The following is a 26,133-nucleotide window of genomic DNA, read 5'->3' as shown; positions in this document are numbered from 1 at the left end:
GGTGCTAAAATGAAAAACTTAAGCAGTTCACTTGTCTGGTTTTCTTTATGCCAATTCACATGGACAAACTAGAATGTACCAAAACTGCAAGTAGTTCTACCTGGTAGAAAACAGGTGTTAATTAAAATATTATCAGGGCAACAAATTATAAGGATCAATCAAATTAGCAGACTTGAGACTGAAGTTACATGTCCAGGACAGAGCAATAATCTGACATCTGGCGCCTTACAAGGCGCCCTTGTTAAAGCAAACATTTGCAAGGGCTGTTTCAATGACACAGCATAAAATCTACTTTGCTGTAGCTGTAGAAGAGAAGGGAACATTTTTTTTCCCTTCTGGATTTCGTGCACCAGCAATTAAAAGGGCCTGGTTTTCAGGCCACACTTGGAATTCTTCTGTTAACACCAAGACAAGAAAGGCAGGCTGCAGAGGCTCCATGCTTATAATATGAAAGAAAAGGGGCATGATATCATTATTAATAAGTGGAAAATAGAGCATATTGTATTTTGTAGCTTCAGTATAGCGCTTCAAGCTAGCATAACTAAAGGTGTCCAAATAGAAGCTCCTTAGGGACTTTAAAGGAAAGATAAGAGTGAATAGAGACAAAGATCCCAAACTAGCATCTCTTTGGGGCCAGGCAGGTCATATAAATGAATGAAATGGGTTTGGTGTAAGACAATAGAGAGAGGTGAGGACTATGGCAAGTTGAAGAGCACGTACCTGACTTTTTGAAAGTACATTGTCCTCTTCCCTCACAATGAACTCTGGGAGAGGATGGTAAGAAGAGCTGAAGGCCAGAGATATTAGCAGTTTGGGGAGTGGGAGTGGGGGCTAGTTGGGCATGGACAGTGAGAGTGAGAAAGATAGGGCAAGAGGGAGGCAGGTTGCTGAGAAGAGGGAGCAGGTCACTCCACACGGGTAACAGCTTCAAAGCAAGTGGAAAAGAGATAGTTAGTCAACTCTGGGGCCTTCCCCTGGAGCCTCTGGTCCCTTTACCTGGATAGTTTCAGAAGCTTGCTTTTTGTTGGATTTTTTTTTTTTTAATCATTTTAGGGCCACACCTGCAGCATAGGGAGGTTTCCAGGCTAGGGGTTGAGTCAGAGCTGTAGCTGCTGGCTTACACCACAGCCACAGCAACACAGGATCCAAGCTGTATTTGCAACCTACACCACAGCTCATGGCAATGCCAGATCCTTAACCCACTGAGCGAGGCCAAGGATTCAACCTGCATCCTCGTGGATGCTAGTCAGATTCATTTCCACTGAGCCACAACAGGAACTCCTTTGTTGGATTTCGTTAATGAAAAATTTTAACAATCGTGGGTTTCCGATTGATTTTGACTTTTTATGCTTTTTTGATATGTTTTAAATTAAAATTTGTTCTAATGGGACATGATGAAGTGGCTTATGTGTACTGACAGAGAAATATGAGGCGAGGCCCCCAGGACCACCTGGGGTGGCACAGGGGCTGAGTGAGGAGAACCAGCCAGGAAGGCAAATTCTCAGTCCAAGATACAGCAGAGTCTAGGCCAGGGGCCAGGCCAGGAGCCTGATTTAAAAACTGAATGGGGTGGAGCCAGGTGGGGGTAGGAGTCCATAGGGGTGTTGGTGGATTTTCCCAGCGACATGGAAAGGTCTAGAGGAGGACAAAGTGACACCTTCCTTAGCCCCAGGAAAAATGGCTAAAATGACAGACAAATGGGAGGATCCCAGGGCTTAGCAACACAAGTGCCCTCAAGTCAGAATGTCTGAGTTCACATCCTGGCTTCTCCACTTGCCACTCGCTGCACCAAGTCACTGTAACTTCTGGACCTCAGTGTCCCCCATCACACACCTCACAGGGGTCCCCCTCTCCCAGGAATGAATGAGGTGTAAGTGCCAGCTTACATGGTGCCTGGCACATCCTGCATGCTCTGTAAGTACTAGAGTACTAGTTATACAACTAGTTATACAACTTCTTTATTCTTGGAGATGAGGGCAGGGAACTGGCTCTTTTGCCTCTACCCTGAGCGAAGGGCTTGGATCTCAAATCACCTGGAACACAGCAGCCGGAGGCAGCTCTTCAGAACCACTGCCATGAGGCAGGCTCTGGGCTGGGGAAGGAGTGAAGTGGGTGGGTAGCCTTCTTTGAGGCCAGGTAGGTGGATAGTCACCTTCCATATCTGACAGTCATCTGATCTGTACTGGAGGCGAGTCTTCTAATGGGACATGCTACTTTTAATCACAAATAAGCTATGAAGATTTCCTGTGAAAAATCAAATTTCTGGAGTTCCCACTGTGGCTCAGTGGGTTAAGAACCCAGCATGGTGTCGGTAAGGATGAGGGTTCCATCTCTGACCTCGCTCAGTGTGTTAAGGATCTGGCATTGCCACAAGCTGCAGCGTAGGTGGCAGATACAGCTCAGATCCAGTGTCGCTGGGGCTGTGGTGGAGGCTGGCAGCTGCAGCTCTGATTCAACCCTAGCCTGGGAACTCCCATGTGCCACAGGTGCAGCCATAAAAAGAAAGGTCATTTGGTTACTGTCTCTCCAATGAGTATTTTATCACCACAGCCTCTCTTGTTGACACTTTCCAAAAGAGGAATCCAAACCTCACCCTTCTCTCCGCTAAAGCCACCCTCCTCTCCTTCTCCTGTTTCAGATCCTCATTTCCTTAACAATAAAGAAATGTCAGATGTTACCTTTCTGGTGGAAGGAAGACCATTCTATGCTCACAAGGTGCTGTTATTTACAGCCTCTCCAAGGTATGTGTCATCAGTTTCCAAAGCACTGAATTATGAGGGCGGTTATTGCCATAACTGTTCTCGGAAATTCAATTTCGGTGGTATTGTCACTGAACTGGCAGGTTCTCTTTTCAAAACTAAGCATCCAAGGGTCCGGGGCATTTATGCACCTGCATTCAGGCAGCATGATTCCCAAAGACAACATGTGGAAGCCACTCAGAAGTCCCTCAGTGGAGGGATGGACAGAAAGTGGTAGTGTCTACATACATTTTCAGCCTTAGAAAGGAAGGCAGTTCCGACACATGCTACAGCACGAATGAACTTGGGGATGTTATACGAAGTGAAATACACCTGTCACAAAAAGACAAATACTCTATGATTCCCTTTATATGAACTTGAACCTAGGCTGGTCGACTTCATAAAGACAGCAAGTAGAAGGGTGGGGCTGGGGCTGGGGGAGGAGAATGGGGAGCTGTTTAATGAGAACAGGCTAAGTCCTGAAGACGGATCGCATGACAATGCGAAAATACTTCCCGTGAGTATTACTGTTTTAACATTACGTAAAAGTGATTAAGACAGTACGTTTTGTTTTTTTGTTTTGTTTTGGTTTTTGAGGTTTTTTTGTCTGGGGGGGCAGTTGCTTTTTAGCGCTGCACCTGCAGCCTATGGAAGTTCCCAGGCTAGGGGTCCAATCGGAGCTGCAGCTGCCCGCCTCTGCCACAACCACAGCAACACAGGATCCAAGCCACGTCTGCAACCTACACCATAGCTCACGGCAATGCCAGATCCTTAACCCATTGAGCGAGGCCAGGGATGGAACCCGCATCCTTATGGTTCCTAGTCAGATTCATTTCTGCTGCACCTCAACGGGAACTTCCATGTTATATGTTTTTTAATCACAATTTGGAAAAAGAGTGCAGCCACTAGCGTAGTCAGCAGCCTTTGTGTGGCTTAGACAAGATGTGGGTCCTCAGGGCAGACGGTGCATGTACCAGGCACAGAGCTTCATGAGCAGGGCGTGGATTGGAGGGTAGCTCCCTCATCCAGGGGCCCACGTGCCATGAACAACCTGAAAGCTCACATGCTGCAGCCTTGAAAGGCCTGCTCCCCAGATACCAGGGAACTTTGGCAAAGCCACCTGAAATACGCAGGTTCTGACCTTACTTTTCCTGAACTCCGGAGGTGACGACTGTGTAACACCATTCCTGCCGGTGCTGCTGTGGCCCCTCCTCCTCCTTTCAATCTGAGTTGAGATGGAGTTGACTGTTTAGAACCACATTATACCAGGACGTGAACAGGGATGAGTGAGGCTGGGCAAAGGGGAGAATGATGCTGCAAGGAGGAGGAAGCGGGCGGCCGGGGAGGAGGGGGGAGCAAAGGGCAAGGACACCAGGATCCAGAAACAGAACCACTTCCAGTTTGCTAATGAATGTGTGCATCCAGTGGGCCCTGGTTTCCTAAAAGCTTCCTGACACCTCCCGTGTCACCCCTAAACCAAATACAAACTCCAGATGTCTGTTTTGCCACCACGAGAAAAATATGCTGTCCCTGACATGGTTTTCAGTTATGACACCACAGAAAAACCAGACCAATAGTGTGCCAATGTTAATGTCTTTGTTTGGACAAAGGTGCCATGACTGTGCAGGACGTTAGCATTGGGGGAAGCTGGATGAAGGGCATCCTGGAACTCTCTTTACTATCTTCACAACTCTTCTGAAAATCTAAAAGTATTTCAAATTTAGAGTTTCTTTTTTTTTTTTTTCTTTTTAGGGCCTCACTTGCAGCATATGGAGGTTCCCAGGCTAGGGATCTAATCAGAGCTACAGCTGCCGGCCTACACCACAGCCACAGCAACGCCAGATCCGAACCACGTCTGCAACCCACACTGAAGCTCACGGCAACGCTGGATCCTTAACCCACTGAGCGAGGCCAGGGGATTGAACCAGCAACCTCATGGTTCCTAGTTGGATTTGTTTCCACTGTGCCATCCTGGGAACTCCTAGAGTTTCATTTTTAAAAAGAGGCACATCTTAGCTTATTCCTAAATGTATTGAGTATCATTGTGTTCCATTGACTGTGTCTCTGCCCACAAGGAGCTTAATTTAGTCTGTGGTGAGGAAATAGCCTTAAAACCCCAGACAGAAGGTCGTGCTTAGGGAGGTGGTTAGGTGGTCAACGGGTGTTGATTAAATACCCATGATGCATCAGCTCCAGCCTGGCACAGGCTCTGAGGATGTAGCCCAGACAGAAAGGGCAGAAGTCCCTGCCTTCTTGGAGCAGAGCTTGTGTGGGAGGAGGGAGGAGGGAGGCGGAGAGCTCCGTGGGCCCTAGAGGAGCGTCATGCCTGAGCTCAGGAAGGGTTCCATAAGAGAGGCAGCCTTTGTGATGGGCCCTGCAAAGTCAACAGGGTTTCAGAAGGCTTTTGTTCTTTTCCAGCCACCTGTTTGGGACATCATTTACCAGTTCCAAACATTGGTTTTAACTATAGAGGTTTAACTTCAGATTGGATTATGGTATCATATGAGAAGGGGGGCGTTAAATTAAGAAACCTACAGACAGGTCATTGTATTTCAGAGCAGGGGCGGGGAAATAAGACGTTCGTGTTCCTGTCATCAGAGAGCCGAGTTTCTTGCAAGCTGTGGATGTGTTTGTGGGCCTTCTCATCTCCCTTTGTGGGTTCTCATTCAGGTTCAAAGCGCTCCTCTCCAGCAAACCAACGAACGACAGCACCTGCATAGAGATCGGATACGTGAAGTACCCCATCTTTCAGGTGAGCCCCCACCATGGCCTGGAACCCTGCTGGTGGGTGCCTGGCAACAACAGGTCCCCCAACCCTCCACCTGTGGACCCTGTACTGAATCAGCTCAGTCTCCTGTACACTTGGCCCCCATCCTCAACTGCCCCGCCCATTTACCATCCATTCAGCATTAATCGAGCACCTGCTATGTGCTGGACACTGTGCTGGGACCCAGGGACTCAAAGTCCAGCAGGGGCAACTCTGAGCAATTGGTCAATTGTCCTCGCACTAAAGTGCTAAAGCCCACCCAGGTGCCTGTCCTTCCACCATTAGAGATGCATTCCTTTGGGTATGTTGGAACCTCAAAATAAAGAATCCTTCCAGGATAACCATGAGCAAAACACTCTGTTCTCTGAGCCTCATATTCCCCATTTTTAACAAGTTAATCATCATCACCTTTATGTCTTGAGTTCTTGGAGAGATGAGCAACTAGGACAACATGAGGAAATGTTCAACTTGGCAAAATTTGAGTTGTTATTTTTCTAATCCGTAACTGATAAACTACCTCCCTGCTAAGCACAAAGCCGTGCATAATATATTACTTTGAACTGTGCATTACGGAAAGGCAGAAAGGGGTTTCCAAGGACAAGGCCAGCCTGGTGCCATCCAGCCAGGGTTCCATCCCACTGGGGTGAGGGAGCAGAGAGGAGGCGGGCCGGGGAGTCAGCGTGCTCTCAGACATCCAAGTGCCTGTTTTCCTGACTGCATTTTCTACTGAGAGCAAAGTGCCCACTGACCTTTCCAGAATGGTAGCAGCCATTGGTCTGAAAGTTTCCATGAAACTTGTATATACAATGTTTTTCATATTCTTTTTCCATTATGGTTTATCACAGGATATTGAATATAGTTCCTTGTGCTGTACAGTAGGACCTTGTCGTTTATCCATTCTATATATAATAGTTTGCATCTGCTAATCCCACACTCTCAATCCATCCCTCCCTTACCCTCCTCCCTCTTGGCAACCACAAATCCGTTCTATCTGTAAGTCTGTTTCTTTTCTGTAAATAAGTTCATGTGTATCCTTTTTTTTAGATTCCACTTATAAGTGATGTCATATGATGTTTGTCTTTTTCTGATTTACTTCGCTTAGTATGATAATCTCTAGGTCCATCCATGTTGCTGCAAATGGCATTATTTAATTCTTTTTTATGGCTGAGTAATATTCCACTGTATATATGTACCACATCTTCTTTAGACAGTCCTCCATTGATTGACATTTAGGTTGCTTCTTGGTCTTGGATATTGTATATAGGACTGCATATGTCTTTTTGAATTATAATTTTGTCTGGATATATGCCCAGGAGTTGGATTGCTAAATCATAAGGTAACTCTATGTTTAGTTTTTTAAGGAACCAGAATTCTCATTTTTGCAGTAAAAGAACCCAACCACTATAAAGAAGAACCCAACCACTATACCTGAGGATATGGGTGCAAGGATTTGGCGTTGCCGTGAACTGTGGTATAGGTCACAGACACAGCTCAGATCTGGTGTTGCTGTGGCTGTGGCGTAGGCCGGCAGCTACAGCTCCCATTCCACCTCTAGCCTGGGAACTTCCATATGCCAAGAGTGCAGCCCTAAAAAGACCAAAAAAAGAGCTTTTTAAGGAACCTCCATCTTGTTTTCCATAGTGGCTGCATCAATTTACATTCCCACCAACAGTGAAGGAGGGTTCCCTTTTCTCCACACCCTCTGCTGCATTTGTTATTTGTAGACTTTTTAATGATGGCCATTCTGACAGGTGTGAGGTGGTACCTTATGGTAGTTTTGACTTACGTTTCCCTGATAATTAGAGATGATGAGCATCTTTTCATGAGCACACTGGCCATCTGTATGTCATTTTTGGAGAAATGTCTGTTTGAGTCTTCTGCCCACTTTTTGATCAGGTTGTATTTTTTTAGTTATTGAGTTGTACGAGCTATTTGTATATTTTGGAAATGAAGTTCTTAATGGTCTCATCACTTCCAAATATTTTCTCCCAGTCTGTAGGTTGTCTTCTCGTTTTGTTTATGGGTTCCTTTGCAGTGCAAAAGCTTAGAAGTGTGATTAGGTCCCATTTGTTTATTTTTGCTTTTTTTTCTATGGCCTTGGGAGGTTAACCTAAGAACACATGGGTATGGTCGATGTCAGAGAAATTTTGCCTTTGTTCTCTTCTGGGAGTTTTATGGTATCATGTCTTATATTTAAGGCTATAAGCCATTTTGAGTTTATGTTTGTGTAAGGTGTGAAAGTGTGATCTAACTTCCTTGATTTACCCGTGGCTGTCCAGCTTTCCACACCACCACTTGGCTGACGAGTCTGTCTTTCCCTCATTGTACATTCGTGCCTCCTTTGTCAAAGATTGATTGACTGTAGGTGTGTGGGTTTCAGACCTGATCTCTTAAGCACCTCCCTGCTGTGGGGCCTTGGACCCTACCTGAAAATCACACAGCCCCAAGGAAAGGCCTGTTAGAGTTTGGAGCAGGAGCTAGACGCTGGGAACTGTGCACAGGCCCCCAGGCTCTCCAAGTGCTCAGGGAGGGGGCACATATGCCATCGAGCCTGGGACTAATTGGGGGGGTTCCTGTCACCAGAGCCTGGCTTGCAGTAGGCACTCAATAAATGTTTGCCGTGAGGAGTGGTGGAATAAGACACCTACGGGGGAAGGCAGGGCCCAGAGGAACCAGAGGCCAGTGATTGCTTTGGACTGGGGAAGGTTCCCCGGCCACACTCGCCTCGAGTGACAGTAACGGGCAGGGCAGATTAAGCAGAGCTCGGGGACTTTCCTGTGGGCCTGCCCCTGCCCCATAAAAGAAGAAAAGCCTCATTTGTGGCTTGAAAGGGGCCAGTAGGGCTGACGCTGACCCAGAAGGAGGTTCCCAGGGGCCTGTTCACTTCACTTCGGTGCTGACAGGAGAATTTTGGTAAATGAGACAGCGTGGGGTTTCCTTTCCACAAGACTGCACTTAACATCACATGCGGGTGAGAGCCCCACGCGGCTGAGGCTGCGGCCACCGCTCACACCCCACTTCATTGCAGGTTGACAGCTGCCAAGAAAAACAACTCCATCAACAGGCCCTTTGACCTAACAAGGGTCCATTTCTCTGTCTCTCACACATGCACACACACACACGTAGGAAAGGCTTGTGCTGGCTGAGTCTGAGGGTGGCACAGCACAGCCCAATTTAAATTCCATTAGCCCCAGGATCTCCATCTATGACAAAAGCAGCATTTCCAGTCAACAGCCCAAGCTTGAAGAAATGAGACGACGTGATGGAGAGCTGATTTGTAACTGGAGAGGCCCTGTGTTCGGGGCAGTTACTATTATGGTTCTTTCCGCTATTATTATTGGTTTGGCCTTTATAAAAGAGAGGTGCTCGGGGAATACATGGATTTTAATAAAGCCAAGGTCCCAACATCTGCCAACGTGGTATTTTAGATGCTCATGACCCCTGAGGGTGAGAGAGAGGAGGGTAAACAATGCTACGTTATCATTTCACCAAGCCTCAGCCACCACCGCTCAGCAGGCGGCCAGTGGTCAAACAAACAAGGGAGGGGAGGAATCGTGTTTCTGATTAACGTGTGCTGCCCGCCGCAGGCACTGGGGAGGTAGAGATGGAAAAGGCATGGCACGTGCCCTCAGACTCCAGCAAGAAATAACACTGCCGTTGGGGGCGATGCGCTCTCCAGTGTGTGATGGGGGACAGCGAAGAGATCTAATAAGCACATCAGAAAAGGCTGCCCAGAGGTGACCACTAAGCTGGATCCCGAAAGAGGGGCCAGCGTTCAACAGCTGGAGAAGAGAGGAAGGGCATCGAGCAGAGGGAACAGCATGGGCAAAAGCAGAGGCCTGAAAGAGACACTGGTAGGTTCCGATCAAGGCAAATGGTTGGGAGCAATCAGAGTATAAAAGGCAGATGCTGTCAAGATGAGGAGGAGAAAAGGGCAGACCGGCAGATGAGATCCAAAAAAGTAAATCAATCCACGGCAGCAGTATTCATAACCTCGAAAAAGTGGAAATAACCCAGACGCCCATCGGCTGATGAATGGATACACAAAATGTGGTACATCCACACAATGGGATATTGTTCAGCAGTACAAAAGACGTGAAGGAGGGACATCTGTGACAACAGGGTGAACCTCGAAAATCTCACACCAAGTGAAAGTGTGAGACACGAAACAGCATGTGTTGTATGATTCCATTTATATGAAATGTCCAGTATAGCGGTTGTCATGTCTGGCACAAGGAGGAAACAGACTGCTAATGGGCACAGAGTTTCTCTTGGGTGTGTTGGAGAATGTTCTAAAATTAGATTAAGGTCATGGTTGCACAACAATGTCAATATACTAAAAACCACTGAACTGTGTACGTTAAATCAAAACATTTTTTTTTTTTTTTGTCTTTTTGTCTTTTGTTGTTGTTGCTATTTCTTGGTTCTTGGGCCGCTCCCGCGGCATATGGAGGTTCCCAGGCTAGGGGTCGAATCGGAGCTGTAGCCACCGGCCTACGCCAGAGCCACAGCAACGCGGGATCCGAGCCGCGTCTGCAACCTACACCACAGCTCACGGCAACGCCGGATCGTTAACCCACTGAGCAAGGGCAGGGACCGAACCCGCAACCTCATGGTTCCTAGTCGGATTTGTTAACCACTGCGCCACGACGGGAACTCCCCAAAACATTTTTTGTTATATGAACTTTATGTCAAGAAAACTGTACATGATTAATATATGTACATTTTTATAATGATCCTTTTTATTGAAGTGTGGTTGATTTACAATCGGGTTAATTTCTGCTATATAGCAAAGTGACTCGGTTTTAGATACATATTCTTTTTCATATTCTTTTCTGTCATAGTTTGTCACAGGTTATTGAATATAGTTCCCTGTGCAGTACAATAGGACCTTGGTGTTTGTTTATCATTTTGCATATAGCAATTTATATCTGCTAATGCCAAACTCCTAATTTATCCCTTCCCCCATCTGTCCTCTTTGGCAACCATAAGTTTGTTCTTCAAGTCTGAGAGTCTTTCTGTTTTGTAGATAAGTTCATTTGTGTCGTTTTTTAGATTCCACATATAAGTGACATCATTTGATTTGTTTTTCTGTCTGACTTACTTAGGATGATAATCTCTAGGTCCATCCCTGTTGCTGCAAATGGAATTATTTTATTCTTTTTCATGGCTGAGTAGTATTCCATTGAATATATATACCATATCTTTATGAATTCATCTGTCAATGGACATTTAGGTTGCTTCCATGTCTTGGCTATTGTAAATAGTGCTGCTATGAACATAGGGGTGCAGGTATCTTTTCAAACTATAGTTTTTTCTGGATCTATGCCCAGGAGCAGGATTGCTGGATCATATGGCAACTCTGTTTTTAGTTTTTCTGAGGAATCTCCATACTGTTTTCCATAGTGGCTGTACCAATTTACATTACCACCAATACTATAGGAGCATTCCCTTTTCTCCACACCCTCTCCAGCATTTATTATTTGTAGACTTTTTATTAATAGCCCTCTGACCAGTGTTGTGGGGTGATACCTCGTTGTTTTGATTTTCATTTCTCTAGTAATTAGCCATGTTGAGCATCTTTCCATGCGCCTATTGGCCATCTATATATCTTCTTTCAAGAAATGTTTACTTAGGTCTTCTAATCAACTTTTGATTGGCTGGTTTGTTCTTTTGTATTGAGTTGTATGAGCTGAAAAACGATTGCTGTAAACACACATGCAATACTCGATTGAGGTCAGTCACAAAGGATGTTGAATGGCCCAAGAAAGAAAGTGGCAGCACATAGCAGAAGAAGTACTACTGGAAAAAAATTTTCCAACCACAGAGGAAATTAAAAGGCTAACATTTATAGAGTTCTTGCCATGTACCTGCTAGGCCCCTGCTATGCCTGTTACATATGTTAACTCATTCAATCCTCATCACAACCCCATGGGGTAGGTAATGTTATCCCCACTTTACAGATGATGAAACTGAGGCACAGAGAGTCTAACTTAATTCAGATCACCCATCTTTTTTTTTTTTTTTTTAATGGCTGTACCCATTGTATGAAAGTTCCTGGGCCAGGGATTGAATCCGAGCCACAGTTGCAACCTATGCCACAGCTGTGGCAACACCGGATCCTTTAACCCATTGCACCAGGCTTGGGATCGAACCCACGCCTCTGCAGCAATTCTTAGCCCACTGTGCCACAGCGGGAACTCCCAGGTCACCCAGCTTTCAAGCAACAGAGCCGGATCTGAGAAACTGAGGCAGACCTCAGAAACGGAGGCAGCCCAACTCCAGAGTCCTTGCTCTTAACCACTGCCCTGTATTGGTCACAGATTATCAGAGTCTGAAGGGATCATAGAGGGCATCCCAGTCCAAACAGCTCATTTTATAAATACCCAAAGATAGGATGTAAACAGTCTACAGATTTTTCCAACACAGGTGCCTTAGGGCCAGGCAGGTAGAATCAGTGTCTCATACAGGCAGGCAGTAGACATCAGAGAGTGGTGGAGACTGTGGCCAACTCCAAAGGATACACACACACCACGTAAGCAATGAACACTTAGTCTCATGGGAGGTAGTGATAGTCCGTTCTAACACATCCGAGGGCTTCATTCCACTTAAGTGACACCAGTTTGCAAAGATCTGGGACTTTCCACACCATCTGGGGATCCTGACTCACATGTACAAAGGCTGGCTTGGACAGTTCACACCATCAATGAACCATTAAGATCATGGACCCCCAATGGCTTCATCTTGGATCTGGCTGAGTTGTAATAAGGAACAGGTGGTCCTTTGGTGGCCCAGAGTCACGCACTGGAACGTGAACAAGAGGTCTCTAGTCAAACTGGGCCATGATCCAAGGGGGAACAGGGTCATTAAGCCACACCATGTGTCCCGCAGTTCTGGGCAGCCTGATGGGGTGAGAGGTGGGAGAACAGCCCATAATTATCCACTGTAAATGGGAAAAACCCGTCCTAGGGAACAGAGCTTAGAATTGTTTAATTTGACCCTGGGAGAGAACCATGGGGAGACAGATCGCAGCATGCTGTAAGGAAAAATACCCAGCCTATAAAACTTTTAAATGGAGCTTCTCTGCAAAGGCAGTGATCAAGTGGGAGTGCCCCACCCCCACCCCAGGAGGGGTCCTCAGGCAGGGAGGCGTGGATGCAGAGTGTCACGTAGCCTGAGGCTTTGACTGGGTGGCTTTATGATGATTGTGTCTGTGTGCCATTGACCCTTTGCTCACTGTCTCCTTTCTTCCAGCTGGTCATGCAGTATCTCTACTATGGTGGCCCAGAGTCACTGCTCATCAAAAACAATGAGATAATGGAGGTAAGGGGTCCGCTGTGTCCTTGAGTGGGTGGCACACATGGGCTTTTCATTTAGATGCAGGCTTTGGGGTCCTGCCTGCCTCCTTTCTCCCAAGGGCTTCTCATCAGAGCCCCTCCCTAGAAGGCTGAGTGCACTAGTCTGATCCATTTCAAGAGCAGCTGAGTGCTACCCCATTTTAACTGGCTTTAGGCGGGGATGGAGTAAAGGAAATTTACTGAAGAGTCTGAGGCACAGCTGGGACTCAAGGAGCATCATCGGGAAGTATCCTTGACCATTTCTCCCTTGTCATTTGTCAGAGAACTGTATCATCTAAAAGCATTCTTCAAACCTCAGCATGTCCATTGAGGCAGAAGCTGAGAGCCAGTTACAGAGGCTTCCCGACTCCTGTCTCCCTCTCAGAACTCAGCCTGCTCTTCCCCACCCAGCTCCCCTGGCCTCGCTTGTCTTCCTGTCTGTCACTGGGGGTACATGGGTTCAGTGTTTCATTGATGGCATGAAATGTCCAAGCCAGGCTTTGTACATGTGACTCAGAATGCCAGATGTGTGCAAAGTCCCAGACTTTGTCCCTTAAGGAGAACAAAGCCCGCGGATACATTAGAATGGGCTATAATGTATATAAAGCCCCACACCCGGCCATCCCCACCCTGGCCCCACGTCCTTTTCCCAAAAGCAGTCCCTTAGAACTCTTGCTTCAGCCCTTTCTTCCCCTCCCCAGAGCCTCTGTTCAGCCTCTCCTGTGGCCAGGTGTGTGCTCAGCACCGGACACAGCAGTGATGCAAAGGGACAGAGGTCCCTGCCTTCCCAGACTCTGGGGAGGGCGGCAGGCATGACTTCATGTCTGGTGTGAGAAGGGGGCCAGACGCTGGTGGAGGGAGGAGACGGGAGGTGACATCTGTGTGGGGAGACCTGGATGAGTGGAGGGAGGGAGCCACATGGATAATAACCCATCTTGTTAATAAATAAGAGCGTTCACCCTGATTTCTGGACAGAACAATTCTAGGCAGTTTTGCTTGACCTCCTGCTGTAATAGATGCAAAATTGATTCACTTGGACCCCCCTGCCCTCCGCCATCTCCCACATGGTCTCAGGGTCTTCGTCCTCTAGTGTAACCTCCGTGCTGTAGCATGACAACCGACACTTTATTCCCAGTGTCGTCACCTTGGGTACCACTGTGGGAGATGAGGGTTTTTCTCCCCACAGTCGTTGCTTTCCTACTGTCTCCCAACCTCTAATAGGCTCTTTTTTTTTTTTTTATGGTTTTTAGCTTCTGTCTGCCGCCAAATTTTTCCAGCTGGAGGCTTTGCAGCGACACTGTGAGATTATCTGCGCAAAGAGCATCAATACTGACAACTGTGTGGATATTTACAACCACGCAAAGGTAATCCATCGCACTCTTGCTGCCTGAGCTTACCCTGTGCACTGAGCTGGGAGAGGCTGTCTTTGCAGACGCTCTGAGCAGGTGGCCAGCACGGATGCTGGGCCTTTGCATCCAGGACCCATCCTCCCAAGGTCTGCTTCCTGCTCTAGAGGAGGGTCGTTCGTTCCCTTCGTTCACCCCTCCAGAACACAAAGAAAGCAGGAACCCAGAAGTTTCTAAAGGAGTGGCTCTCCAACACCAGCGTGCCTGTGAATCACATCGCAGACTCTGATTCAGCAGGCCGGGGGTGGGCCCTGGTCTGCATGTCTGACAAGCTCCCAGGTCAAGCCTCTGCGGCTGGCCCAGGTCTCAGCTTGAGCAGCAAGGTTCTGGAACAGTGGTTCTCCCAAGTCTGGGCTCCCATCTAGCAGCATCAGCACATCTGGGAACTTGTCAGACATGTATATTCTAGGAGTTCCCACTGTGGAGCAGTGGCTTAAGAACCTGACTACAGTGGCTCAAGTCGCTGGCAGGTGCGGGTTCAATCCCCAGCCCGGCACAGTGGGTTAAAGTATCCGGTATTGCTGCAGCTGAGGCTCTGATTTAATCCCTGGCCTGGGAACCTCCATATGCCATGGGTGCAGCCATAAAAAATAATAATAATAATAAATAAAATTTTTTAAAAATTAAAAAATAAATCTATATTCTAGGCTCCATCTAGACCAACTGAATCAGAAACTCGGGAGGTGAGGCCTGGCCGTCTGTGGCTTTGCAGGCCCTCCAGGCGATTCTGGTATTGTTCACGGGCGAGAACCATTATTCTAGAACTTAGGTTCCCAGTACTGTCTGCACGGTAGAATCACCTGGGCGTTCAAACGCCCTATGCCTGGGACCCATCACAGATCAATTCATCAACCTCTGGGGGTGGAGCCTGGGGAAAAAGGTAGCCTTCACAACTTCCCAGGTGATACTCGGATGTGCCAAGGTTGAGAAAGGCTGTCAAGAGACACTAGCGAAAGCCAAGGAGCCCTAGCCCGGCGGACCCAAGACCCGACGGCTAATCAGAGTCACCTGGGGAGAGTTTGGAATCTCTGCCCGCCGCCCCCCCCCCCGCCCCGATCCCCAGTGATCTATGCAGCGGAGCCCAGGAGTCTGTATTTTTAAAGGCTCCCAGGACAATCGCTGTGATTTCAGCCCCCAGGCCAGTCTTCACTCCAGGTTTTCACTCATTTCACAAGTGGGACTTCTGGGAGCAAGACAATGAAGGTAATGAGTCCAGGTACCACTTCATTTTGTTTCATGTACTCAGGACGGGGATTAGCATGTGCTGGGGAGAAACAGTGAAATGAATTAAGATCAAGAGTTAATTTAAAACAAACCAAGTGCTCTTCTTTTGTGTAACTGATGCTCAGCACACACGCCTCCCACATCCACGGTCTCCAGAGGGCCAGCTGGTGAGAGTAATGCTCTCTCTGCTCATTGTGAAAAAACAAGTTGCATTTGAGATGTGATTTTCTGTCTTGAGCCAACATTCCCCGAGCCCGTTCCACTTGCAGGTCCCTGCACTTAAACTCTTGCTGCCTTACCTTTTTTTAATCCTCACCACCACCCTTTCATTAGTGCCATGTTATAATAAGGAAACGGAGGCACAGAGAGGGGAAGTAACTTGCTTAAGGTCACACAGCTATCACTGAGATTTTTTTCATTGTGGTAAAATATGCATCATGTGCAAGTTACGGTTTTAACCGTTTCTAAGGGTACATTTCAGTGGCGTAAGTATATTCACATTGTTGTGCCCCTGTCACCATCACCCAACGCCAGAACTTTCCATCTTCCCAAACTGAAACTGTGCCCATTAAACACTCTCTCTGCATTCCCCCCTCCTTCCCAGCCCCTGGCAAACATCATTCAACTTTCTGTCTCTGAATTTGATGGCTCTGGGTACCTCAGATAAATGGAATCCTACAGTACTTGTCTGGCTTATTTTTGTGGCTGACCTATTTCACTTAGTACAGGGTCCCTAAAGTTCACCCACGGTGTGGCATGTGTCCAAATTTTATTTCTTTTTTAAGGCTGAATACTATTCCATGGTGTGTATGGAATACTATTCCATGCCATGTTTATCCATTCACCCATCCGTGGCTCTCTGAGTTGCATCCCCCTTGTGGCTGTTGTGAATAAGGCTTCTGTGAGCAGAGGTGTCAGTATCTGTTCCAGTCCCTGCTTCCTGTTCTTTGGGGTCCGTGCCCAGAAGGGTAAACCCAGGTCGGGCTCACTCAAAGCACAGGTGCATCTTTGTGTTTACCGTCTGGCCTAATAAATGTTTGAAATATTTGCAGTCATCCTTGGTGCTCCAAAAAGATTTTCTGATTGGTCATCAGTAAAATCAGGCTGCTTCCTACCCACAAATACCAAGTGTTTTAGTTAAATGAGGGTTTTTAACCAAAATCTGGTTTCTTAGGACACAGCATTTTTTTTTTTAATCTTAAATTACTTTGCAAAAAAAGCATCCAGCGAATCTCTCTACCTGGGAAGAAAGCCTGATTCGTCTAAGCGCCCTCTCCCCCGTCCCCTGACCTCTTTCACTCAAACTGCCTGGTGAACCCCACGTTGGGGTTGGCAGCAAGGCCTACCTTCCACGGTCCTATCTGAATCATTTCAGCCTCCTGGGCAGGCAGCGTCTTCAGCTCTCTTGTTATTTAATAATGCAGCCCAATGCAACGTGAGCCCAGGCTGGGAATGTTTGTGCTGCAGGCTCAGAACACGTATGGCAGAGAAATGCCTCCTTCATTTGTGTGCCTCTGCAGCCATAGTGTGGTCTTTATCAGACACCAGCCTCTGCCTCCCTCCCAGGCCACACCCCAGAACGTTTCCAAGGATAGCGCCTGCCCTTCCCGATACTTGCGTGGAGCACAGGGCACTGCCAGCGCCCTTCGCCCTTTCTGCGCTGCCTCCCCTGTGCTGTGGATACTGCAGCGCCCACTAGTGATCACCTGCCATGTGGATTCTCTTATTGGCAGATTGTGCTACAGATAGAGGCTAGTCTAGTGAAAGAGACGAGAAAGAAACCAACTGGGTTTGGAACTCCTAAAAATGCAGGCAATTAGATACTAACAACCATGTTTCAAATGCCAGCAAATTCTTGGCAAGGTTACCTCTGCTTTATCAGATTGAATCTAAGCTAATGCAGTAAGCTCAGTGAGGTACCGTGTTGGGAAGAACATGGGTTTAAAAACCAGGGGATGCATTCACTGGTGTTTGTTTACCACTATTTACCAGGAGCTGTATATACATCAGAATAAGAAATGAGTAAGACGTGGTCTCTGCACATGACAAAATCATTGTGTAGAATAGGGGTTGGCAAATTTCTTCAGTCAAGGGCCAGATCAATGTTTTCACAGAGGCCATTCACTTTGAAGTTACTCAGCTCTGCCTTGGAGTGCAAAAGCCGCCAGAGACAATGCATAAGTGAATGGGCATGGCCTTGTCCCAATAAAACTTTATTGACAAAAGCAAGTGGTGGGCCACATTTAGCCCACAGACCTTTAGTTTGTCAGCCATTGGTCTAGGAGATGAGCGCTCCAGTCCAGGTCCGTCGGTAATTGGCTGATGTAAAGCCACCATTCAGTAAATATCACCAAATATAAATGTAAGTACTTATTGTGCTTATTATTCTCCAGTTATGCTAACTTGTGATGAGACAGACTCCTGCACAAAGCAGGCAACTGGGAGTGGTCAGGAGAGAGAGGCAGCCTGTGTCCACAGAGTCAGAGATGGGGAACTCTGAGCCTCCCTTTCCCCACGGGTACAGGGAGGCCTTCCCTCTGTGACACCAAAAGGAGAGCATTTCTCCTTCTTGAAAGAAGGAGAGCATTTCTAAGAGCTCTTCCAGTTCCAGGATGCTATGCATCTATGTGAACATTTGGGTGATGACAAGCCCGCGCACCTGATAAACCTCACCAGGCCCTCCAAGCCTCTCGGAGACCACAGAATTACCTGGTATGTCCCAATGCCCTGCAGAGCGTGGTGCTCCCTCCTCCACACACCCCCCTTTTTTTTTGTCTTTTAAGGCCACACCTGCAGCATATGGAGGTTCCCAGGCTAGGGGTCGAATCAGAGTTACAGCTGCCAGCCACAGCCTCAGCCACAGCAACTCGAGATCCTAGCCACATCTGCAACCTACACCACAGCTCACAGCAATGCTGGATCTTTAACCCACTGAGCAAGGCCAGGGATCAAACCTGCATCCTCATGGATACTAGTCGGGTTTGTTAACCACTGAACCATGACAGGAACTCCCACACCCCCTCATTTTGTAGCTTGGGAAATTGAGGCCCAGAGAAGTCATTGGACTTGGCCCAAAGTTGCACATGGTTTTTATGAAGACAGGCCTTTGGCTCGGCGAATTAGCCCCTGGTGTCAGCAAGTTCAAGGTTATAGGCTTGGTCCTTCTGTGGGCCAGTTAGCTGAACTAGGTTCTGTAGATACAGCCAACTCCCCTTATCCCAGCCTAGCCACCTACTTTGTCTGCCTGAGCGCCTGGATATCAATTAGTGAGATGAAAGTAAATAGTGCAAATTGTTTGCATGGATCATGACAGCTAACATCGAGTGAGTGCTGACTGCAGTCAGCCTTTGTTCTGAATATGCCATGTTTATCTCATTTAATGCCAGCAATAGCATATTAGGTAGGTATTATTATCTTCCCCCATTTTATGGACAGCAATAAGTGGGCACAGAGATTAAATAACGTGCCCAACAGCAGGCAGCTAGAAGTGGCAAAGTCTGGAATAAAAACTCAGGCAGATTCCAGGACCCCCCTCCCCCCTTAGCCCCTTCCTCACCTGCCTCCCCAAGTGTGGCAGATGACAGAGTCCTGCTGTAAATTACGTCCCACCAATCCCTCTGTCCACAAGTCTATGCTGCAAGTGACATAGTTCCCATTTGGAAAATGAGGAACTTAAAGCCAGAGGCCAAGTGACCCAGCCCTGGTCACATATTCAGAAAAGTGGGGGAGCCCCAACTTGAGGCCGGGTCTTCCACTCAGTCGCCCATCACCCTATTGGCACTGCCTCACCCCAGTTTCACCCATATTCCGCATCGACCAGCTTAAAGCGCCTCTCTGGCCAAAGGACAGACTCTTAGGAGGTTCAGAACACTGAATTCCACCTTTAGACAATTCAGCCTCTAAACAAAGCAGTGGGCTCTCATTTCAGGGAACACGTCACTAACTTCTGAGCATCCGGCTCCTTGCCATAGAGACTTTCAAGCTTTGAAAACTAGAAGAGATCTAAGTACAAACAGCCGACCCTCATGTCCGCATTTGCTTTTGCATCTCAAACATGAACTCCACCAAGCACGCTTCCAAGCTTCCTTGCCTCCTCCGTGCACGGTAGCAGGGTGGAGGCAGTGCGTCCTAAGGGTTAGACAACACTCAAGCCTTCAGGACCTGAGTGGCCAGCGTTGAGCTCCTGGTGCTGCCCTTGACGCATGTGAATGTTTGCAAGCCACTCTTGTCTTCGTTTCCTCACCTGTAAATGGGAGGTGCTAATCGTACCTGCCTCAAGGAAATTTGAGGATTAAAGGCGGGGATGCTTGTAAAGTGCCTCACACAGTGCCCGGCACCTCATGTGCTGTCTGTAAATGTTTGCTTCTGGTATGGGCACTCCGGGAGTTAACTGTTCATTCATACATTCAGCAGATCCGCATTCAGTGTCTGCTCTCTGCCAGGCCTTCTGCCTGGGCTTTTAAAGTGAGGCAGGTCAACGTCATCCTTCCCATATTGCTTTAGTCTCAGGAACCGTGTCTCTCCATCAGTTTCTCATCCTTGGCACTGTTGATAAACGTGAGCTGCATGATTCTCTGCCGAGAGGTCTGCCCTCTGTGTTGTGGGATGTTTACCAGCGTCCCTGGCTTCTGCCCAAAGGATTCCAGTGGTGCCCATACCACCCCCACCCCACCCCCAAGCCGTGACAACCAAACATGTATTCAGACCTCTGGCTGTCCCCGGAGAGGCAAAATCACCCCAGGTTGAGAACCTCGGCCCTAAATGCAGGGGGCAGGTAGGCAGCACCCACTCGGAGGATTGTTGTGAGAACTGAGTTAACGGATAGTTGTAAAGCGATTAGAACTCTGGTCTCAGCTCCATCCGTGCACCAGTTATCAGTAGTGGCACAAAGAGACACAAGACCCAGGGTTAAAACAGTGGGTGCTTATTTAGCACAAGTCAGCGGCATGGCTGGGCTCTTCTGGTCTCAGCCAGCCTTGCTTCCGAGGTCAGCTGGCCGGTCGGCTGCGGCTGGCTTTGCTGATCTTGGCTGGCTGCTGTCGCCGTTGATTCAGTTTCACGTGGTTGCTCACGCTGCAGGCAGACTGGCTGGGGCTTGTTTTTGAGGCAGAGGCAGGGTTCTGCAAGAGAGCACGGAAGCACACACGGCCACTTGAAGCCAGCTCAGAACTGGCAAATCTCATGTCAGCCACGTTCTCTTAGCCTGAGCAACTCACAAGGCCAAGCTGTGGAAAACTGGATTCAGCCCTTCGATGGGAGGAGCTGCAGGGTCCCATCCCCATGGGTATGCATACAGCAAAGGATGCAGAATCAGGGCCAATGTCACCATCAGTCGCCCTTATCATATATGAAAACAGGTGCTTTCAGCAATATAACCATCTCCTGCTTCCTCTCCACTCTCCGCAGTTTCTTGGGGTCACAGAGCTCTCGGCGTATTGTGAAGGCTACTTTCTCAAAAACATGATGGTCCTCATTGAAAACGAAGCATTCAAGCAGCTCCTATATGACAAAAATGGCGAAGGGACGGGCCAGGATGTGCTCCAGGACTTACAGAGGACGTTGGCCATCAGGATTCAGTCGATCCACTTGTCATCTTCCAAAGGTTCTGTCGTATGAAGCGTCCCGTCCAGGGAATGTTCCCCGGGGACGTGCCAGTTCACCTGTCGCATTGGCTTCACACGAACATAGAAATCTCACCTGGCATCTGTTTTTGGCTGAGCCAAGGAGCTGCCTCTACTGCCTCAGCTTCTCTTGAATAAGCAAATGCAGCTCCCAGGGGCTCCTCTTGAGAAACAAAGGACATGCCACTGGCCTGCAGATCAGATCGCAGCTGAGTCCGGAGCTAGAAGGTCAACGTGAGGCAGCCAAGCTGACCTCATCTGAAAGCACCCCTGGGGCAGTTGAACACCCGTGGCCAGGGACCATTGTCCAATGGGTGGACTGAGAACGAAAAGCCCTTCAGGTTCCAGGAGCACGTCCCTGTCCTGACCCTGACAAGCATTATATTTATGACATATTAAGGACTTTAGTAGCTGTAGTTCAGCAAGAATCAATCATGGTGGCAAATTGGTGAGACTGACACGAATAACGAAGACATCATTTGGCAAAATTTTTAGGGGTGGGAACTTTTTAAAATGTTCATTTAAAAAAAAAAACAAAAAAAACAAAAACAAAAACAGGGCAGCCTTGTAGTTTCCAATCTATTTCTAAAAGCTTAACCGTTCATTTTCAATTGAATTGTGTTTAGGGAATCTGTGTTTTGAGATTTCTTTTTTTTTAAACAGTAAGTCGCAGGTCTGCACTGTATCAACATGCATCTGACAAGACATTGCTGATCTTCTAAACAAGGTGAAATAATAACCTTGCCTTAGTAATCATGGTTACATGGAAGAGGTGCACTGCCAATAATTATCTCTAACTCAATAGTTGAAAAAACCCTGCATGCTGATCGTGGTTTCGGGGTGAGAATAAATTCCCCCCCATAAAAAAATTTAAAAAAAACACAAAAAACATGCATTTGCATGGGCCCGAACCTGTGAGATAGTATGTTTGTGCTTCATTTTTGCCAAGGTAAAAATGTCCCATCACGTCTTGCTAAAAGTCCATTTAGTGAAACTAACATATCCATGTCCTTTCCTAGTTAATGAATGATTCGGGGATGCTTTTGCAGAAATGCGTTCGTAGAGGATGCTGAATTGAGAATGGGGAGCGGGGCACGTCAGAGAATTTACTATGAATCCCAGAGTTTTCTCTGTATTCTCCGAAGATGTCAATAGTTTGTTACTAGCCAGAGAATACGACTATGTTAGATTATTTTTAAAGATGAAATATGTATGATAGGATGGATTCTTTCTGTATTCTGAGAGTGTACAGTATAGGGTTATCTATAATGAGAGTTTATATCGACAGGGTTCCGTTTGCTCTGCCATATATTATAAGCAAAAGAAATTAGTGAAGTGCCACAATATTCCAAATAGTTTTTGAGTTGCCACCTTTTTTTTTTTTTCCTCTTGTCCTTCCATTTGAAACCTAGATAACATGCAGTAAAAACCAAGAGAGTGACTTTTACCGTTTGGGATGGCGAAGTTTCATTGAGCCACCTGTTTCCTAGCATGACTTTGGGAACTTGTGCACAAACCCTAGATTCTAAAGGAGCTGCTATTCATCTGTTGTAGTAGCTCCCTGAGCCATTGTTCGGAGGACCAGAGCCAAGTCTTGTCGCATGGGTATGACCCCTGCAGTACCTAGGCCACATCTGTCTGCAGCACTGGCTCTTCTGTGATGCTGATACACAAAGCCTCTCTTCCACTTGGTCATTTGCAAACCTCCCCAGCCCCTGCCATCCACTGAGGAAGGAAAAAAAAAAAACTGCCTGCAGAGGAGTCCAAGTTAACAGATACCCAGCGCATCCTGAGTCATCGCTGCCTCCCACCTCCTGTCCTTAGAGATGCTGCGAGGATGTTCCCTTAACCGCGAAGGACTTCCCTGTGAATGTCTGATGCTAGTTCAGGGCCTCTGGGCATTGATTTGTACGGTGGCAACTCCTGACGGGCTTCTGTTCTAGTTTGGTGTGCTTTCTCTGTCATTAAAAGAAAATGATTTTCCCAAGCCATGCCTTGTTTGTATGGTATCAGTCAGCTCCTTACCCCACAGCAGGAGCCTGAGAACTTCATTCAGTGAAGAGATTGGGGAAATGCAACCCCCAGCAAAAACCAAGGGACGTGAAGGAGTTCCTGTCGTGGCGCAGTGGTTAACGAATCCCACTAGGAACCATGAGGTGGCGGTTCGATCCCTGGCCTTGCTCAGTGGGTTAAGGATCCGGCGTTGCCGTGAGCTGTGGTGTAGGTCGCAGACGTGACTCGGATCCCGTGTTGCTGTGGCTGTGGTGCAGGCCGATGGCTACAGCTCCGATTAGACCCCTAGCCTGGGAATCTCCATATGCCGCGGGAGTGGGAGTGGCTCAAGAAAAGGCAAAAAAACAAACAAACAAGCAAAACAAGGGACGCGAAGACGCTGCATATGAGATCAGTGCTCGTGTCATTGACCGCCCTCCACACTGCCAACTGGAACCTGGCTAAACCCAGCGCCAGTCCCCTGGGTCTGCGCCACTGCGGGGTGCTGCCCAGGGGCTTCCCATCAGGCAGAGGACATAGAGGTGCCTCTTGCCTCCTGCAGCCAATTCACCTGCAGAGGCTGGAGTTCCTGCTGTCATTTGAGTGTCTAGATGAAGCTTTGGAGGGTTGGAGAAATGCAGGGCATGGCCCCAGCAGAGGCTAGCCTGAAGTGATGTTTGTGGCTGGTGGCAGCATTCTGGGACTGGGGGGAGGGACGAGGGCTATGGAGGGACATGGAGCTTTCCCCTTGGGTGCCATCATCACTAAGGTCAAACCAAGTCCCCAGCTGGTGTCCTCTGGCTCCTCGCCTAGCCTGGGTCCAACTCAGGTCTGGTGAATACCCTGGTCCATCCGCAGGTCTGTTTCTTCTTTAGGAAGCAGCCGAAGCACCTGAGTGCCGGGGCTAGAACTCTGGGTCGGGCCAGGAGAACAGAAGGTCACTTTATTTTTGACAGCGCATCACCCTCTGTGAGCAAGTGAGCAAGGCATTTGATGTGTTCCTTTTGCGGCATTTGTCTTTTGCTTGTCCAACCCAGGGCTCTGTCTTCCAGTCCTGAGCGACTGTGCCAAAGCCCTTAGCATCTGGGGGAGGCAGGGGAGCCAGCCTGCCTGACACAGGGCTCCCCTGAGCCCCTTCTTTGGCAGTAAGAAACCAGAAGTACATGCCTGCAGACATGGGAATAAACACGAAGGTCTGGACTCGGCTTCTGCTGCCCCCTCCCCGCAATGTGTGATTGGCCTCATACATACCATGCTCGAGTGCCATCCGTTCTCCCCAAAGACGGATTCTTCACCCCAAAACAGAGATCAAAGTGTGAGCTTCCAGCACAAAAGGGGTCCAGGCAGAAGCTAGAAGAAAGTGCAGTCAGTTAGAACTGGATGGAGGGCCCCACCACCACCACCCCAAGATTCTGTAGTTCTGTGATTCCTTGTGGCTCACGTGGTTTTTTTTCCCTGTGAAGCCCAAGGCAAAAAGTTTTACTCCAGCTGGGTAATGTTTCACCTGGTGTCGCCTCCTCAAGGTTGTGTTATCTAGCCTTTACTAACCTCAGGCCTGGGCTCTCCGTGTGGAGAAAGGGTGAGGGCCCTAGGCAATTCTTTGAGAAAAATCTCCTTTCCCCATCCTGGGCTCTCTGCCTTTTTTCAGAATCCAGCGCTCCCCCGCCTCCACCCCTGCCCTGTGTACGCCAGCTTGAGTCACAGATGTGCAGTGGCGGAAATACATCCTGCCACTTCTAACTCCCTTTCCCACCCACCCCCGCCCCATGGACACCCCCCTCAGAAAGCAAACCGCCTCCTGGCATGTCCGTTTCAAGGTTCAAGTCAGGGAGAAATTCACCCAGAACCTTCTGATGCAGGCCTGAAACCCTGGCTTTCCCAGCCCATTCAGCAACCCCCACCCCCGACCCCAACTCACTTTGACACAGTGGACAAGTTACTATGCAGTCTAGTTCTCATTTTCTGCTTTTGAGAAATCAGGTTTAAATAGGACTAGTTAAGAAGGTTGGTGGGAAGCTTAGAGGAGATAGTTTGTGCGGGTCCTGCGCTTGTAGCAGCAGAGCAAGTATGTTGCGAACCCCTAGACTGAGCAGAGAGGAGAAAATGATGACTCACCCAAGGAAAGGAAGGTTAATGATTTTGCCATTCATTTTGGGAACTTTCTTCTACAGTGATTCCCATGGTGGTTTATGATTCTTTAGGATTTCGCTGCTATTCCAGGGGGTGTGGGGAGATCCCCCCCAAAACAGTTCGGTGGCAAACCTCATCCCTAGTAGAGTGCCTTGCACAAAGTCGGTGATGGAGAAATGTTTAACTTGGGAGTTCCCTGGTGGCCGAGCAGTTAAGGATCTGGCGTCGCTGCTGTGGCACAAGTTCGATCCCTTGCCCAGGAAATTGTGCATACCACAGGCACGGCCAAAAAAGAAAAAAAAAAAATGTCTAACTTAATGGAAGCCAAGTTCAACTAGACTTGCTTTCACAAAAGACCATTTCCTAAGTACTAGATTTGCAGTGGTTAATTCTCCCAAACTCCTCATCTACTCAAGAAGGTGAGATCACGTTTGTGACTCATGGGACATAAGGCCTCATAAATGACTCAGCAGGGAGCAGACCCACCGTGGCCAACTCTCAGTCCAGGGCTGAGGACCAAGACTCTTTGGGGAGGACGAGGGAGTCATCAATTCCCAAATGAAACAACCTGCTAGATGTCGACGCCAGAAAAACCCAGGATCGCTGTCCTCCTCGAGTCAGCAGCTAAGCCCATGTCCTTTGCTGCCACTTAAGTGTGTAGACACTGACTCCCCATCCCTCTACCAGGAAATCTCCCTGGTGAGGACTTCAGGTCACCCCCGTTCCTCTCAGCTGGCCAATGCCTTGAATAAAGCAACACGTGCCTTTAGATGGAACTGTGACAGAAGCTGGTAGGATGCCTATTTTTGCATCCTCTTTAAAAATAACCCAGCACATTTTAAACTTCCTGCTTCATAGGAAAAAAAAAAATAGAATTCGAACTCAGCAATCACATTGCACATTAGTTCCCATTCCTGA

The 26,133-nt window shown here is 48.0% G+C and overlaps 1 protein-coding gene across 5 annotated transcripts in view; it reads left to right on the top strand.

The window, feature by feature from the left end:
- The window catches only part of BTBD11 (BTB domain containing 11), a 316,516-nt gene extending 293,436 nt beyond the window's left edge, over window positions 1-23,080 (top strand). For all 5 annotated transcript variants that reach the window (XM_021091555.1, XM_013988219.2, XM_013988218.2 and 2 more), the window contains 5 exons: window positions 2,639-2,741; window positions 5,409-5,490; window positions 12,760-12,828; window positions 14,093-14,206; window positions 20,879-23,080. In XM_021091555.1, the coding sequence (XP_020947214.1) occupies window positions 2,639-2,741; window positions 5,409-5,490; window positions 12,760-12,828; window positions 14,093-14,206; window positions 20,879-21,088 (578 nt within the window). In that variant the 3' untranslated portion in view covers window positions 21,089-23,080. The remainder of the gene's footprint in view (window positions 1-2,638; window positions 2,742-5,408; window positions 5,491-12,759; window positions 12,829-14,092; window positions 14,207-20,878) is intronic.

This window comes from Sus scrofa, chromosome 5 (genome assembly GCF_000003025.6).
Source record: "Sus scrofa isolate TJ Tabasco breed Duroc chromosome 5, Sscrofa11.1, whole genome shotgun sequence".
NCBI classification, from domain to species: domain Eukaryota; kingdom Metazoa; phylum Chordata; class Mammalia; order Artiodactyla; family Suidae; genus Sus; species Sus scrofa.
Note: the sequence above shows the minus strand (reverse complement) of the source record. Positions and strands in the feature narration are given on the sequence as shown.